At 39.4% G+C, this 15,600-nt stretch overlaps 1 protein-coding gene across 3 annotated transcripts in view; it reads left to right on the forward strand.

Moving 5' to 3' along the window:
• PTBP1 (polypyrimidine tract binding protein 1) overlaps nt 1–15,081 on the forward strand; it is a 33,531-nt gene extending 18,450 nt beyond the window's left edge. For 2 of the 3 annotated variants that reach the window (XM_021008785.2, XM_021008787.2), the window contains 11 exons: nt 1,092–1,238; nt 2,765–2,935; nt 3,568–3,678; nt 3,791–3,965; nt 4,747–4,824; nt 6,005–6,153; nt 8,697–8,730; nt 9,207–9,299; nt 9,761–9,977; nt 11,484–11,561; nt 11,971–15,081. In XM_021008785.2, the coding sequence (XP_020864444.1) occupies nt 1,092–1,238; nt 2,765–2,935; nt 3,568–3,678; nt 3,791–3,965; nt 4,747–4,824; nt 6,005–6,153; nt 8,697–8,730; nt 9,207–9,299; nt 9,761–9,977; nt 11,484–11,561; nt 11,971–12,103 (1,386 nt within the window). In that variant the 3' untranslated portion in view covers nt 12,104–15,081. The remainder of the gene's footprint in view (nt 1–1,091; nt 1,239–2,764; nt 2,936–3,567; nt 3,679–3,790; nt 3,966–4,746; nt 4,825–6,004; nt 6,154–8,696; nt 8,731–9,206; nt 9,300–9,760; nt 9,978–11,483; nt 11,562–11,970) is intronic. The other variant, XM_021008786.2, reaches the window with a different exon arrangement.
• The last annotated feature ends 519 nt before the right edge of the window (nt 15,082–15,600 follow it).

The following is a 15,600-nucleotide window of genomic DNA, read 5'->3' on the forward strand; positions in this document are numbered from 1 at the left end:
GTAGATTCTAACTTAAGTCCTCTGACTCCAAATCAAGTATTCTTTACCTTAAAATCTTCCCTACTTAGATGTTTGCTAGCACATAAGTTTTTCTTTCTAAGGGTCAGCTCTGCTTGTTTGTTTGTTTGTTTTTTAAAGGCAGTTGGGGTTAAGTGACTTGCCCAGGGTCACAGTAAGTATTAATTAAGTGTTTGGTCTGAGGCCAGATTTGAACTCAGGTTCTCTTCACTTCAGGGCCAGTGCTCTATCTACTGCCCCTCCTAGCTGCCCCCTCTGCTTGGTGTTAGTAATAGTGGAGTTGGGATAGTAATCTCAGATGTGAGAAGTCTATTTAATCCCAGGGAATTTTTGCTTTCCAGCCTTTTTGATATGAAGGGGCATGTTTTACTGAGTCCTGAGTAGATTTTGATAATGAACCTTAGATTAGTCCTTCTGCTAGGCAGCATTTCAAACTGAATCACTCACTTCCATTCTGTATGTGTTTTTTTTTTTAAACTTCCATTCTCTTTGCTTTAAAGTTTAGCAAATAGGGAAGTTTTCATAAATCCTGCCATCATGCTCCATCCTGGTGTGGAAATAATCTTGGCTACGCTAAGGAAGATAAGCTACTTGTGGTCCTCTAGACTGGAATAGACTTTTTTCAGTGTAGGCCCTTCTGCCTTTCCTTATTTGGACCACCAGGTTACCTGTGTGGTGCAATCATGAGTATATTAGTGGAACGAGTGCCCATGGGTCTTATGAAGATTTGCTGAGTAGCCAGTAAAAACAAATGTCATAGATAGTAGGAATTTTTATGATTTTGGTTTTTCCCCCAGTGTTAATAATTATGCTCTCTTGGCTTTGATCTGATAATTGAGTTCTTACTCATAGTCCTGCTGTTAAAATACTTTTTACACCTTGAGCAAATCTGCTTATTCCTGGGCCCCAGGAGTTGATAAAGGTCATCTGTAAGAGAACATTTCCCCCTCCTTCCTCCCTTTTCCAGTGTGCTTGATCGATTAGGTTACGATGCATAACCCTGACTCATCAAGAATAATTCCCTGATGCTGCCTTGGGCATTACCAACTCACCAAAGGATCCTTAACTTTTAGGCTTTCCTTGAAATGAATACAGAAGAGGCATCGAACACTATGGTAAGTTACTATACCACAGTGACTCCTGTCCTTCGAAGCCAGCCTATCTACATTCAGTTCTCAAACCACAAGGAGCTCAAAACAGACAACTCCCCAAACCAAGCAGTGAGTATTAATTCTCATTACTGTTGAGTCTCAATCAGTTGTCCCTCACCCCACCCACTATAAGTCCGAGTTTCTTACTAGGTATTTGGGAGCATATGTTTCCCACACACAAGAGAAAGGATCAGTGTTCCCTCCCAAAAATACAAGACACAAAGCCAATCAAGGTAGTTATGTAACCTTACCAGTGTAAGGTTTCAGAGAGAGCTTTTGAGCTCTGGCTTCTTAAAATGAATTTAGATGATGAAAGCAAGTATGAATGATCAAAGGTAGTCGCATCAACTCATAAGAACCAGGAGTAGGGCAATGGAAAGAGCAGAGATAGGAAGAGCTCTGAGAAAGGGATCTTTGCACTAAGCAAAGAAGGCTGGATAGGACAAGATCATGAAAGACCTTGAAAGCCATGCAGAAGCCTTTGGAGAAGTTCTTGTGGTTGTGATTTGCTTTGGAAATTTCTGTTAGAAATGCTTTGTTAGATTGTCTAACAGTATAGAGGCCTTGATATAGGTTAAGTGGTGGTGAGATAGCAGGAGAAAGAGCAAATTGAGACAGTTGGGATAAGGACGGTTTTGGTGTTGCTGAGTTTGAAGTGTTGAAGTCTTACCCAAGGAGATGTTGACTCTAAGGAATGGTTAGCAATAAGATTGGAGGCAGCAAAAGATCTAGACTTATCTCAGTGAAGAACATAAATTTTTAAGCAAAAAGAGGATGGATGCTTGTTTTTCTCAGGTTCCGATATAGTATCTGGCTTGCCAGTTAAAATACCAAGATGATTGGTATTGATTGGGGGGGGGTGCAGGTGGGGAGATGGGTATTTTATTGGAAATAGGATTCTGAAAGCTCAGGGAAAAGCTACATTTGATTTAATAGTCTCACTGTAATTGTATCATGTCATATTTGACTATCAGGTATTTAATGTTTGCTTGGAATATTTTTTGGTGGCTCTGTCTACTGTGCTGCTTAGCTTGCCCCTTGCTTTGAATTTTTGAATTGACTTTTATGTGTACTTTAGAACTTCGTACTAGTGAATAAAGTTGTATTGGAAATTCTGCATTTTTTCCCCCTCTTCTATCTCCCTATGCCTTTGATGACAGGAACACTGAAGAGACACAGTGTGGAGCCTCTGTATAATAACAATGACTATCCTGTGGGTCTACCTTGTTAAGGTTGTCCTATAGCCTTGGATGAACCCAAGGAAAATACTGAAAGTGATAATGGGAAAGTTTTGGTGTACTATATATCTATATCTGTCTATCTGTATGTTCTCTCTCTCTCTCTCTCCCTCTCCCCCCCCTCGTGCTTTGCTACTATAGGCTTGAAATTACAGCATTAGGAAGTGTTGCCATTTGTCCCTGAAGACTGCCTGTCAAATGAGAAGTAGGAGCTCTGTTGTTCAGCTTGTGGTAGTAGGTTGTAGTAGCAGTATGCAAATGAAGAATTGGCTACTCATGATGAAATAGTGTGAATACCCTGTAGGTTTTGGACATAGTACAAGGAAAGTACTAACCAGATGGGAATGTCTTCCACAGCGTGCCCAGGCAGCACTTCAAGCTGTAAACTCTGTTCAGTCAGGAAATTTGGCCCTCTCTGCCTCTGCTGCAGCAGCTGATGCAGGAATGGCAGTGGCTGGCCAGAGTCCAGTTTTGAGGATCATCGTAGAAAATCTCTTCTATCCAGTCACTTTGGATGTACTTCACCAGGTGAGATTGAACTGTGGGTAACAGCACATTGGAGATAACTAAAGACTGTAGGTTTTGTTTGTGCTCTACTTAGAATTCTAGGGTTGCCCTTGGGGCACTGTTTCAGGTATGTTACCTATTTAAGGTTCTTAGCATAAGGACTAGTGTCTACTCTGTCTTAATAATTCTTTGTAAAGTGAAAATTTTTCTTGGTGTTTTTTTTTTGTTTGTTTTTTTACATCACGGACCCATTTGGCAGTATGGTGCGGCCTGTGGAGCCCTTCTAAGAAAGTTTGTAAATGACCAAAATATAATATGATTACAAAGGAAACTAATAATATTATATTAGTTATCAAACATTTTAAAAGATTCTCACCTCAAAGTTAGGGCCCCTGTAGATGATATAAAAACTTAAAGGAACTGTATGTGTAGTGTAGTGAAAATTTGATTGTAGATTTTTGCACAGGGCTTTTATTGGTATTCCAGAACATTCATTCTGCTATTTAAGCCAATTTCCTTCCTTTAAAGAATTTAAGATTAGGTTAGGATCTTCAAGTTTGAATGCAAAATCATAATTGATCATATTCTGATAGCAGATGCTGAGTCAACCTTTGGACTGTTGGGTAACTTGCCGTGGTTCACTTTCTTTACAGATTTTCTCCAAGTTTGGCACAGTACTGAAAATAATAACCTTCACCAAGAACAACCAGTTCCAGGCTCTGTTACAATATTCTGACCCCGTGAGTGCCCAGCATGCTAAGTTGGTGAGTGTACCCACTGTTACTTCATAATGCCTTCTTCCCTCTTCCTTTGAAATGGTTTGACCTTATGACAGGACCAGGTCTGCTTATTTCCCTCTCTGGCTTCTTTCTCTAGTCTCTTGATGGGCAGAATATCTACAATGCCTGTTGTACATTGCGCATTGACTTCTCTAAACTCACCAGCCTCAATGTGAAATACAACAATGATAAAAGCAGAGACTACACCCGCCCAGATCTGCCCTCTGGTGACAGCCAGCCCTCTCTCGACCAGACTATGGCAGCAGCCTTTGGTAAGGACTCTCTCCCATCTTAGCAGCTTCTTTGTTTAGCCTGGTGGCAACATTTTGATCGGAAATGCCAACCTGCTGATACTGTTTTTATGTGCTATAAGTATTAGTAAGAAACAACTTGCTCATATCTGTCACTGGCTAAAAAGTTCCCTGCTGCACAGCTGAAAGGAATGTTTAATACCTACAACAATAAGCCCTGTGAAGCATTGAAAGCAGTAAAGCAGAAAAACACCACGCTTCCACTGTCACATTTCAGTTTGGGCACCAAAATTAGGGTTTTCTGAAGATGAACACCTAAAGAGACCTTGAGCCCAGGGAAGGACTGCTTCTATGCTCTATGACATCCTGACTTTTTGACATTGACCTAGGAATTCAATAGGAATTAGTGGGGGAAAGAATGTGTAACTTTTTACACAAAGCAAAGAATAAACAAGGGCCTAGATAGATGTCTGTATGTCCTGTAAATTTGACCAGTGGTTTTAAATGCCTTCTCTCATTTGAGGATACAATAATAGCTCCCTTCTAATTAGCTGTGTCTAGTGTTCTCTAGTACCATTAAGGATCCTAGAGAAATTTTATTTTGACTCACTGGTTATTTAAACATAATACACTGGGGGGAAAGCGTATGGAGAACGTAAAAAGGTGCTTTTAAATTTTGAGCCTCTCCCTTTAAAGCAAAGCATGGTGTATATTCATACAATCTCTTGTTGTTTGGGATTCATTCTGACATTTTCTCCTGGAGGTTTGTGGGTGCGATGATTAGTATTTCGTTTATTTCTAGGTGCACCTGGTATAATCTCTGCCTCTCCATACGCAGGAGCTGGTTTCCCTCCCACCTTTGCAATTCCTCAAGCTGCAGGTATTCATGAATTTTGTGATCCTCACCCGTAGTTTGATTATGCATGCCCATTTCACTGTAAAAAGCAAAATAAACACAAAAGAGGCCCCCCCATCCCCCAACACACACACACACACACACACACACACACACACACACACCCCACCACAACACTTAAAAAACCAACAAAACCATGCCCATAACAGTTTTTAAAAAGCCAATTTAGAACTATTCCTAATTAAACAGTCCTGAGTGCACAGGGAAAGCCAACTTCCTGGGAAGCCTTGCTTAGCAGCACCAGGGTAATAATTGTGAAGTAGTAGGAAAATATTTGGAGGTTAACTTTTATGTTTTTAATGATGACAGTGAGTGAGTAGGAGAGAGCTGTGAAGATGCTAATGCTTGTAGTCTCATGTTGGCGAGAGCCCCCTCAGCTCATCGCTGGTTAACTTGATAGTTTCTGTGGTTCTGGTTCCCTTTCAAGCTTCCAGGGGAGATGGCCTGAACTGAGTGGTTGAAGTTTATTCATAGTAAATTGAATAAATGGCCTGGTAAGCAAACAGCATACATGAGATTAAGAAGCATGATGACAGTGGGCACACCTAAAAACATTTCATTCAAGTAGTCTGTTTCCGTGTGGCAATTCCTTATGCTTTCTCCCATTCATCTTTGGAAATCATTCTGGTGCCCTTCGGGTGGTTTATACATGCTGTTGCCCATAAGAGTTGGAAGATTGTTTTACTTACATGACAGTGGACCAAGACTAATTGACTCATTTGGCCCCCAGAGGGCCAGCTGCATAATCTGTGTTAATGTATTTGATTATATGCATGGAAGAATGGCGTTCTCAGCATGCAGTTGGTCAGTGTGGTTTACAGACACGCTGCTTGTAATTTTTTTTTCCTTCTGTTTTGCACTCATGGACCCAAAGCTTTGTGCTATGTTTGATCGCATGTAGAAATTAAGAATTCTGAAGTTAGTAAGGTTGTGTCTAAAATTAAATAGTAAGCATCATTGAAAGTGTTTTAAAATAATGGAAATTACTTAACAGCCTCAGTATAAGTTTTTTATAGGAAAACGGGCTTTTAACCATTATCATTTGCATGGCACTGGGAAGACTTAAATTTCTTCCCTCAGCTGCAGCCAGGGAACAATAGGCTGTGTACTGGTTTTATATTGGTTTCTTCTCTTTAATTTCCAGGACTCTCTGTTCCAAATGTTCATGGAGCCCTTGCTCCGCTGGCGATTCCATCAGCAGCTGCTGCTGCGGCTGCAGCCGGGCGAATTGCCATTCCTGGCCTCACAGGGGCAGGGAATTCTGTCTTGCTGGTTAGCAACTTGAACCCAGAGGTTAGTGGAGCTTTGTTATATCCCTTTTTTTTCCTGTTAACTCTTAGCTTTCACTTTCTGGAAACTTTCAGAGAATGTTTCACCTTATCTTAAATCTCATTCCCTTTAAGGAAGCAGCCAAACTAGAAAAGCCAGTAGGGTTGGTCTGCTTGTCTAAGCAGTAATTTCCTTAGAAATGGAGTATATCACAAACCCTGGATCATTCATTTTCATGATTCCAAGGAAGGGAATCCTGAGCCTTATTCTCTTTAATTTTCCAACTGGTGATGGTTGGGTCCTCTCAGTTAAACCTCTTTTTCATTACAATACTGTTTTTTAAAAAGTAACATTGGGGCAGCTAGGTGGCACAGTGGATAGAGTGCTGGCCCTGAAGTCAGGAGGACCTGAGTTCAAATCTGGCCTCAGACCAAACACTTGACACTTACTAGCTGTGTGACCCTGGGCAAGTCACTTAACCCCAATTGCCTAAAAGAAAAAAAAATGAACATTAAATTAAATATGAAGAGAGACTGTTCTGCCCTCTACTCTCTGTAAATGTCTTTAAACCTTGCCAGCTTGGCTTTTGTGTACTCCTGCCATGTTTTTCCCCCTCTGGCCATTTGCTCACATTTATTTTCCTTTCCGAAGATTGCTTGAAGTTTTCTTATTCTCCCCTAACACCTTGAAATTTACATTTTCAATTCTATAATTTTACTAAGAGTTGAAATATTTTTTGTTTTTCAATGAAGGCAATCTTTAAAAAGCAGAACTGAGATGAAATCCGAAGGATGCAGTCTAACCAGACTTTGTTATTTGGTGGCGTTCTGCCCAAATAAAACCTTTTGGATTGGAAGTATTAAATTTCCATTAGCACTAGGGGAAGAGACCTGGAATTGTGCTACTTAAAAGATAGACTGCATGTGAAGGCAAATGTATTAATTTTATGTCAGATTAATATATTGCCTCAAAGAGTTTGGATGAGAGAGTAATGCTCAAAATATTTAACTCTTGATGGGATTAACATTTAATCAATATTTCAGACTGAACATTCTTTTCATCTGTCTGACACTCTTATACTGTTTTCCATAAGGCATGAGATAGGGCAGTTTCTCTTTCTGAAGGGACAGAAGACTCCCCTCTAGACTTCCTCCTTCCCCCTTTCCCAGTTGATCCTTTCCAGCTGGGATTGTGATCATCATGGCTTTATGCACACTCTAGGTATGGAGTAGAAACAATTTTAGAATAATTAGGAGGGCCAGGATTCCTTATTAATAAATGATTGAAATTCATTGTTCCTGGTCAGTTGTTTGTTTCAGTGCTAGATTGGGTTAAATATCTGAGTCCAATCTGCTATCTGCTAATAGAAGATTCAAGCAACTACTTTTTAGTGAAAAGGGACCATTGACTATGTCATGCCTTTTTACATTTTTGATGAGTTCTTTACTGTCCATCCAGCTTATCTTTGAGCTAGAAAGACTGATACTTGGTAGTGAAGCTATAAACTAACAGACTTGAACCTTGTCATTCATTGCTCGTGTAATCAATGTTTTTAGAAACTTATCTTTGTAACCAGTTAGTAAGAGACAATGTTTTTGTGGAGTGAGTTTAATGAAGTAGGTGAAACTTAATGGGAACCTAAACTGAAAAAATTAAGTTAAAATGAAGTATCAGAAAGGGGACTAGTTACTCCTTTCTCTCCTATGCACGCCTTTTCCCTATAACTCAAACTTGGCCTATTAATGGGATCGTCTTAGAACTGAAATTGCTTATCTAGTGACCTGATAAAAATATTGTGCTCTGGGGGAGCTAAAGGAAGAGCAAGCTATAGTGCTTACTTGTTATTTGACTCCAGTTTTTCTCAGCTTGCATTGTGCAGTTGGTACATGCAAAATCTTACATAGCACTGCTGTTATGAAACAGTGCATTCTTTCAAAATCAAATCTGAAGAAGTCAGATTTATAGCAGAAATTGTGCTTTAGGCCGCTTTTATGAAAAGCAATTTGGCATGTTGGAAGTCACTCTGCACCAATATTGTTTCTTTTCCTCTGTGTATATCAAGTAAAGATACTTTTCTTTATCATTGTGTTCCACTAGGAAAAACCTAATAACTTTCTGTAAACAAGTATTGTATAGAGTATTCTATATCTTACTGATGGAACACTACATATTTCTTTATGTATTTACTGACCTGTGTTTTTTGCTACTTTTTTTCTTTTCTCCCCTTCCCCTTTTCCCAATTTTTTTTTCCTACCCTTGATCCGGAATTTCTTTGCCAACTGACTGCACGGTACTTCTGCTTCCTGTTGTTGCTTGAAACAAACAAAACAAAACAAAACAAAACACACAATAAAAATTCCCCTTCCAAAAAACCCTGCTCTTCGGAAACCAACCTGCCCTTCAATATTAACCATCTTGAAAACTTCATCATCCATCAACCAATTTCGCCATTTCCTGCGGGGACTGCCCTTCCTCGTGGTGGACGATTTGTGCAACCTCCGCTCTCCCCTTCGATTCCTTACCTTCTCCCCTGTCCCTCCGCTGCCTTGCTCTGCTGTTCTCTAAAGAGAGTTACACCCCAATGCCTCTTTATTCTTTTCGGTATGTTATTATTCACACTTTTTATTACTTTGTTTTCATTTATTTGAGATTACTTTTGATGCCTCAAATGTCCAGTTGTTTGCAGTTTGCCATTTTGAATGCATAATTTCATTTGTATTATCATAGTTTGCCTTTTATGTTTATTTTACTGTGATCCCTTAGATGTGCATGGTTTACTCCTTTGCATGTCTCTAAGAGAAATATATTGGTAGCATGCTAGATTGACGGTTCTTTGGTAGTTAGGCTTAACATTATAATTTACTATAATCCAGTATTCCACAATTCTGCTACATACAGGTTTCTACAACTAGCAGAATACATAGTAAAGTTTATTGAAATAAGACTCATCATATCGTGAATGGGATTTTCTTTTGGGGTTATTTTCCTTTTTGGGCTATTTCATAGAAATTATAATTATTAGTTTTTCCTAGCCTGTTAATTACCTAAGGTTTGTCTTGTTTCCCGAATTTTTGAAGGCGTTTATGGTGATGTCCAGCGAGTGAAGATCTTATTCAATAAGAAAGAGAATGCCTTGGTTCAGATGGCAGATGGAAACCAAGCCCAGCTTGGTAAGGCTTCTTCATTCATTATCCTCATAATCTGGAAACCCTCAGGAATGGACTCTACTTTTTAGGTGGAAGGATGGGAGAGGGTTGCTTTATCCAAGGTGGCATAGTGTAGACCTGGTCTTCTGTTTTATGTGATCTTATTGAAGGGCTTTCTGAAAATTTAAATCACGACTTTAGAAATTCAAGGTGCTAGTTAGTGTAATGATTAAATTTCTTTGAATTTTCTTTTTTGAATCTTTTCTTTGAATTTTCATGTCAACGTTGATTGTAAAGTAGGATGTTTTGAAATAACCTTATTTTTATTGGACAATGATCACAATTAGTACAGTAAAGTTAGAGCAAGACTCTTCTGTTATAGGCGAAGCTTAGTGAGTTTTTTCACAAGGTACTAAATAACATTTCCATAATGGAAACAAAGTGAGGTGCCCAAACAACCTATTCTCATCTCACCTTTTTTCCAGCTATGAGCCATCTAAATGGGCAGAAACTTCACGGGAAGCCAATCCGAATCACTCTTTCCAAGCACCAGACAGTTCAGCTTCCCCGTGAAGGACAAGAGGACCAAGGCTTGACTAAAGACTATGGAAACTCACCCCTCCACCGTTTCAAGAAACCAGGCTCCAAAAACTTTCAAAATATCTTCCCTCCATCTGCTACCCTGCACCTTTCTAATATACCGTAAGCATACACCAACATTTTTTGGAATGTCTTGAGTGTCTGTTCCAATGCCTTGTGTTGGGAATGTGGTTACAGAAGTTTCTCAAAACAGCATTTATGTGCACTTGAGTTATTCCTTTGCATGTCTGTAAGAGAAATATATTGTTAGCATGCTAGATTGACAGTTTTCTGATAGTTAGGCTTACATTTTAATTTACTATAATCCAATATTCCACAATTCTGTTACATAGAGGTTTCTACAACTAGCACAATACATGGTAAAATTCATTGAAATAGGACTTGTCATATTGTGAATGGGATTTTCTTTTGGTTATTTTCCTTTTTGGGCTAATTCATAAAAGTTGAACGTGAAAAGGTGACTATAGTTTATTTAGGAATAGCTTTTCTAGGAGGGAAGGATCTGTAATACAAGAATAGGATAGGAGGTGGTTCAGTTTGGAAAACTATGAACTTGGGGGCGTCATGATGAAGATGGTTGATAATACACATTTAGAAATACCAGAAATTTAATTTGTTCATCAACAAGTTGTTTTAAAGGTATTGAAGGCAGAAAAGCAGCATGGTATGATATTTGATTTTATATGTGGTGGAATTAACATTCTGTTTACAAAACAACCATTATACTACTACCAGGTGATAAGAGTAGTCTCAGTAGAAGTTAAGGAAATGCCTTTTGCAGAACTTGGGTAGTTTTGTTGGAAGCATGTTTCTAATTAATGGTTTTCTCATGAAGTCTTGTGTTGTGGGGGATATTTTCACCTTCCATCAGGGGAAGGGACTTGAGAATGTAGGCTTTGTGTGTGACCAGATGAATAAAGCACAATATTAATTTACTAGTGTCCCAGCCACCCCAAGCAAAGGTTTTTGTTCCCTCTTTGGTCCTTTATTTCCTTTAGTAGAGTCAAAGAAAAGCAGCATGGCTCAATGGATAGTGAGCAGCCAAAAGGCCTTATCCAGTCTCCTGCTTCCTGGCTGCATAACCTTGGACAAGTCAGTCAATGTTAAGAATTGGAGTCAGCTGTTCAAGATTGTTTGGGCTCAGGTCCTGGGCAAAATAACACATGACCTGTTGCTACAAGGGGCATTTATAGGAGTATAGAAATTGAATTTAACGTAAGGAAGAACTTGCTTGACACAGACCAGGATAGCCAAAGTATAATTTATTTTGGGAGGAGTTAAATGAGAAACTGGCCATCTGTCAAAGATGGGAGATTAATTCTCTAGTTCCGTCTTCAGTATTTGTCATTTACCTTCCAAGATAGAGGGTGGGGGCAGCTAGGTAGTACAGTGGATAGAGCACTGGCTCTGAAGTCAGGAGAACCTGAGTTCAAATTTGGCCTCAGACCAAACACTTGACACTTACTTAGCTGTGTGACCCTGGGCAAGTCACTTAACCCCAATTGTGGCGCGCGCGCCCCCCCCCCCCCAAAATAAAACCAAGATAGAGGCTGGTAATGAAGTTAAAGGTAGCAGATGGTAAAGCATCTTACTCTTTTTCACTTTTAGGCCTTCTATATCTGAAGAAGACCTTAAGATGTTGTTCTCAAGTAATGGGGGAATGGTCAAAGGATTCAAGTTCTTCCAGTAAGTAAACATATTAAAATTACTCCTTCAAATAACAGCCCAAAGAAAGCACAGTGGATGAGTACTGGACCTGGAGTTAATGAAGACCTGAATTCAGATCCAGTCTCAGATACTTAGTAGCTGGATGTTCCTGGGCAAGTCATCCTCATCCATAAAATGAGCAGAAGGAAAAGACAAACCATACTAGTATTTTTGCCTGGCAGACCCCAAATGGGGTCACAAAGAATTGACGTGATTGAAAACCACTAAACAACAAAAGCTTTCCTGAACTCTCTAATTGTTAGAATAAAAGCAAGCTATTAAGTGCTCGCCTGTCCCAGGTGCTGTTACACGTTCGTGAGGAGAATCTACTACTTTCCTAACATTTTTAAATGTAATGAGGCATTTGGGTTTTGTTTTGTCTTGGCAGAAAGGACCGGAAGATGGCTCTGATCCAGATGGGCTCAGTGGAAGAGGCCATTCAGTCCCTTATTGACCTTCATAACCATGACCTTGGAGAAAACCACCACCTTCGTGTGTCCTTCTCAAAGTCTACCATTTAAAATTTGGGAAGGCACAAGACAGAATGAACCTGACTGACGAGAACCCCAGGGTTTCAGCCTGGTCAGGCTGAGCACCTGGGATCACTTCCATCATTCCAGATTTAAAAAAGCCACTTTAAAAGCAGCTGAAGTGACCTTAAAAGACCAGAGATTTTATTTTTTTAAGTGAATCAGTTTACCTGTTTTTAAAAAAATTAAATCTAATTCACATTGTTAACCTTGCGGTGGTGGGATAACAATCTTGGTGACTGTACAAAAGCTACATGATGAAAAATCACAAGTTAAGTTTACGCTTTTTTGGAAATTGCTCTGGGAATTTTCTCCCCATCCCCTTAAAAGAATCCTAACAAATTTATCAGGTTTCACATTGATGCCTTTTAATTTTCTTTACCCAGTCAAGCCTTTAAAGACCCCAATCACTGTGTGATCACTCTGTCGCCTGAGAGTCAGGATCTTGCAAAGTATTGGATGGGTCCCCTAACCCATCCATTCCTGGGTTTTAGGATCATGCTCCTAATCCTGGATTCTGCTATCCTGTGCCTTAAACTTTTTTTTTCTTTTGGGAGAGTGGGGAAGCAGGGAACTACCATGATATATCAGCAGAAAGATAGGTTTTGAGCTTGGAGCATTGAAGGGGATGAGAAGCTCATTCTGCTCAGAGCAGATAAGTTGGCCAAGTGGATAAAGAAAATATTGGGCATTGTCTCATAATCTGCATAGTATCATGTATCTTTCCAGTGTGTCTCCATCAGCATTCTGTTTCCAGCAGAAGTCAGTGGGGTTGGTTAGAAACATTCAATTGACCAAGCAAATAGGTCTGAGCAAGTCAATTTCCCTTGTCATACATTTTTATTCCAGTGTTGACAGCAGTTGAGCCCCTGCCTTCTATGACTTGATCAAGCTTATTATACTTTCTTCATTGATTGAACCATTTTGAAGATGAATCAGCATGAATTTTCCCAAATTTGTAGGTGCATTTAATGATTCTTGGGATTTCTTTTGTAGGGTAAAGCCCGTAAGTTAGTGATATGTTAAGCTGAGGCATATTTATGCCTCCAGTTTGACCTTTATTGAGACCAAGTAGTTCCTACCATCGTCCCTGTTGCTTGTCTTCAGCATTTGTTTGAATCCTTGTATTATACTTTTGATGCAGTTTGCTGTCATCTGTGCCTAGCAATATTCCAGTTGACCAAATATTCTAATCTTTTTTTTTTCATTTATATGCAAAAGATAGTTTAAGTAACTTTTATAGAAGAGGATTAAAAATGGTATAAGTGTAATCTAAATTTACTCTTGTGGTATTACCCTTGTATACTGAGCTTTTATTTTATTCTTTGGTAATGAAGTGAAATTGTAGGGCAGGAATTTAGTTTTGATTTATCAAGCTGCGGTCATGGCTGTGAGGTTGATCAGTAAAGGGAAACTAATTGGATTGGAAGATAGATTGGGCTAAGTAGATGTAAATGTTCAAAGCAGCAAATAAAAGTGGCTTCTGAAGAGTTGGATTGAGTGAATGGACCCAGGCTAAAGTTCTCTCTTTCTTCTCTCTCTTTTTTAAACCCACCCCCTCAGATTCAGAACTTAGGGAAGAAACATCTGTAAATTCTGCAGCAGATGAGTACATCTAGTGGGCTGAGCCAACTTGTACTGTGTTCAGGTGGCCTTAGAGTATGGTCTTCGCTTCTCCCATACCATTCTGCCTTCTATTTTCACAAAATCCAATGTTGCCTTATATCTTTGTTTAACCTTTAACCTGTTTATCTACAAAACAGATCTCTTAAATACATTTTTCAGGGTTTTTTTCTGCAAATTGTGGACCAAAGTTTTTTTTTGTTTGTTTTTTAATTGCCTTTTAGTGCTGGTAGTCATGATATCCGAAAAACTCTTGGCTGGCCTGGCACTGAAGATCTGAAGTCTTAAACTTTTTTAGTTCTTCCCTGAACTCGTGTGGGTGTGAACTTGTGCTGGAGGGAAGGATGTGATAGCTGAGTGAGAGTTTGTCTTGGGTTGCTGGCATAAAATTTGGGTAGTGGTTTGTTTCCATCTTGCTGGTAGGAAGGAGTGGGGTATGAAATTTGCCATAATAGCTGTGATGTTTTATTGTGATAGCCTTGAAAAATTGTATTTTAATCCCCTGTGCTGGTTTAGCTCAAAGATTTGTCCCAGGAGCAACCAAGTCATCTTTAGGAACTGATTTTTGCAGGAATCTACATTTCAGTTTTGTATGTTTTTGTTATTCCTTGCCCCATCTCCCACCTCTTTAGCCCTCACCCCCTCATAACTACTTGGGATAAAGTCTCCTGCCTTCCTAGGAGGGAAAACTTGATTGGACTGTTTTTCCCAACCCTCCTCGCCCTACTCCCAAGGAATTTCATGTGAACCCAAGTGCACAACTCGGGCAAGCTCTCAGACCTCATTTGGCTTTACTTTAGGCTGTTTGTTGGAATTCAAGTGAGGAGGTTGGCCTTCATTGTTTTTTGGTTTTGTGTTGAAATAACTCACCCAGCAATGAGGCAGGTTTTTTTTTGTTTGTTTTGTTTTGTTTGCCAGATAGCAAGTGAATCTGTTGCAAGCCCAGCACCCAGGCGACTGCGGGTCTGTCTTTTGGATCCCTGTGTTTGCATGTAAAGAATGTGAGTAACAAAGGGTGTACATATTTATAATTTTTTATACCTGTTGTAAGACATGAGGGGGCAGCAAAACCCAGTTTTTTTTATGGTGAACAGATGTATTGTATATTTTGATAACAGCTATTCCAGGTTCAGTATTGTGAAAGTGGGGGGGGTGACCACAAACAAATTCCATTGCCTGTTTCAGAGAATGTTTGTAATGCGAAAAGAATTGAATTAAAACTATTTTATAACAAACTTTGTACCTTCCTGTAGCTCTATTATTTACTGTTGGGATTGTAGAAAGCAGTTATTGGCCAGTCTGTACTTTGTGGTTCAATAAATTTCTTCCATATTCTTTGCTTCTGATTTTCCTATCTTTTTATTGTGCCTGTTTTTGTTTTGTTTGCTGCTGTTCTTCCTCTTAAATGTAAATCCAGCTGCCTCCCATTTAGTTTAGTGGATTTTTTAGAAACTGTTTTCTGACATTACAGTTTTATGGTCAAAGGGAACAGTGCACATATTAGTAACTTTATTCCTTTCTTTTCTACTGAGCCTCTGATTCTGCCTGAGTGCCACCAGCTTTGCAGCACCCTCACGTGACAAATCAGGCTCGGAGTCATGAAATAAGAGAGTAGATTTGTAACTGACCTGTCCGTCTAATACCTCTCAGGCTTCCTGATATGTATGTCTTAAAAGTGTTTAAAAATAAGCTCACACATTAGCAGCGCTGTATGGTTTGGAAGAAAGGATTCTGGACCCGACACCAGGCGACCAGCCTGGCTTGGGTACTGGTGTTCCACACTGTTTCTGACATTCAGTGATTCTGTCTTCAGAGTCCCATCCCTTCCCTTCCGTGTCTGGAATGAACCTTCCTAAGAAAGATAG

Source organism: Phascolarctos cinereus, unplaced genomic scaffold (genome assembly GCF_003287225.1).
Source record: "Phascolarctos cinereus isolate Bilbo 61053 unplaced genomic scaffold, phaCin_HiC Scaffold_4;HRSCAF=312, whole genome shotgun sequence".
Lineage (NCBI taxonomy): Eukaryota > Metazoa > Chordata > Mammalia > Diprotodontia > Phascolarctidae > Phascolarctos > Phascolarctos cinereus.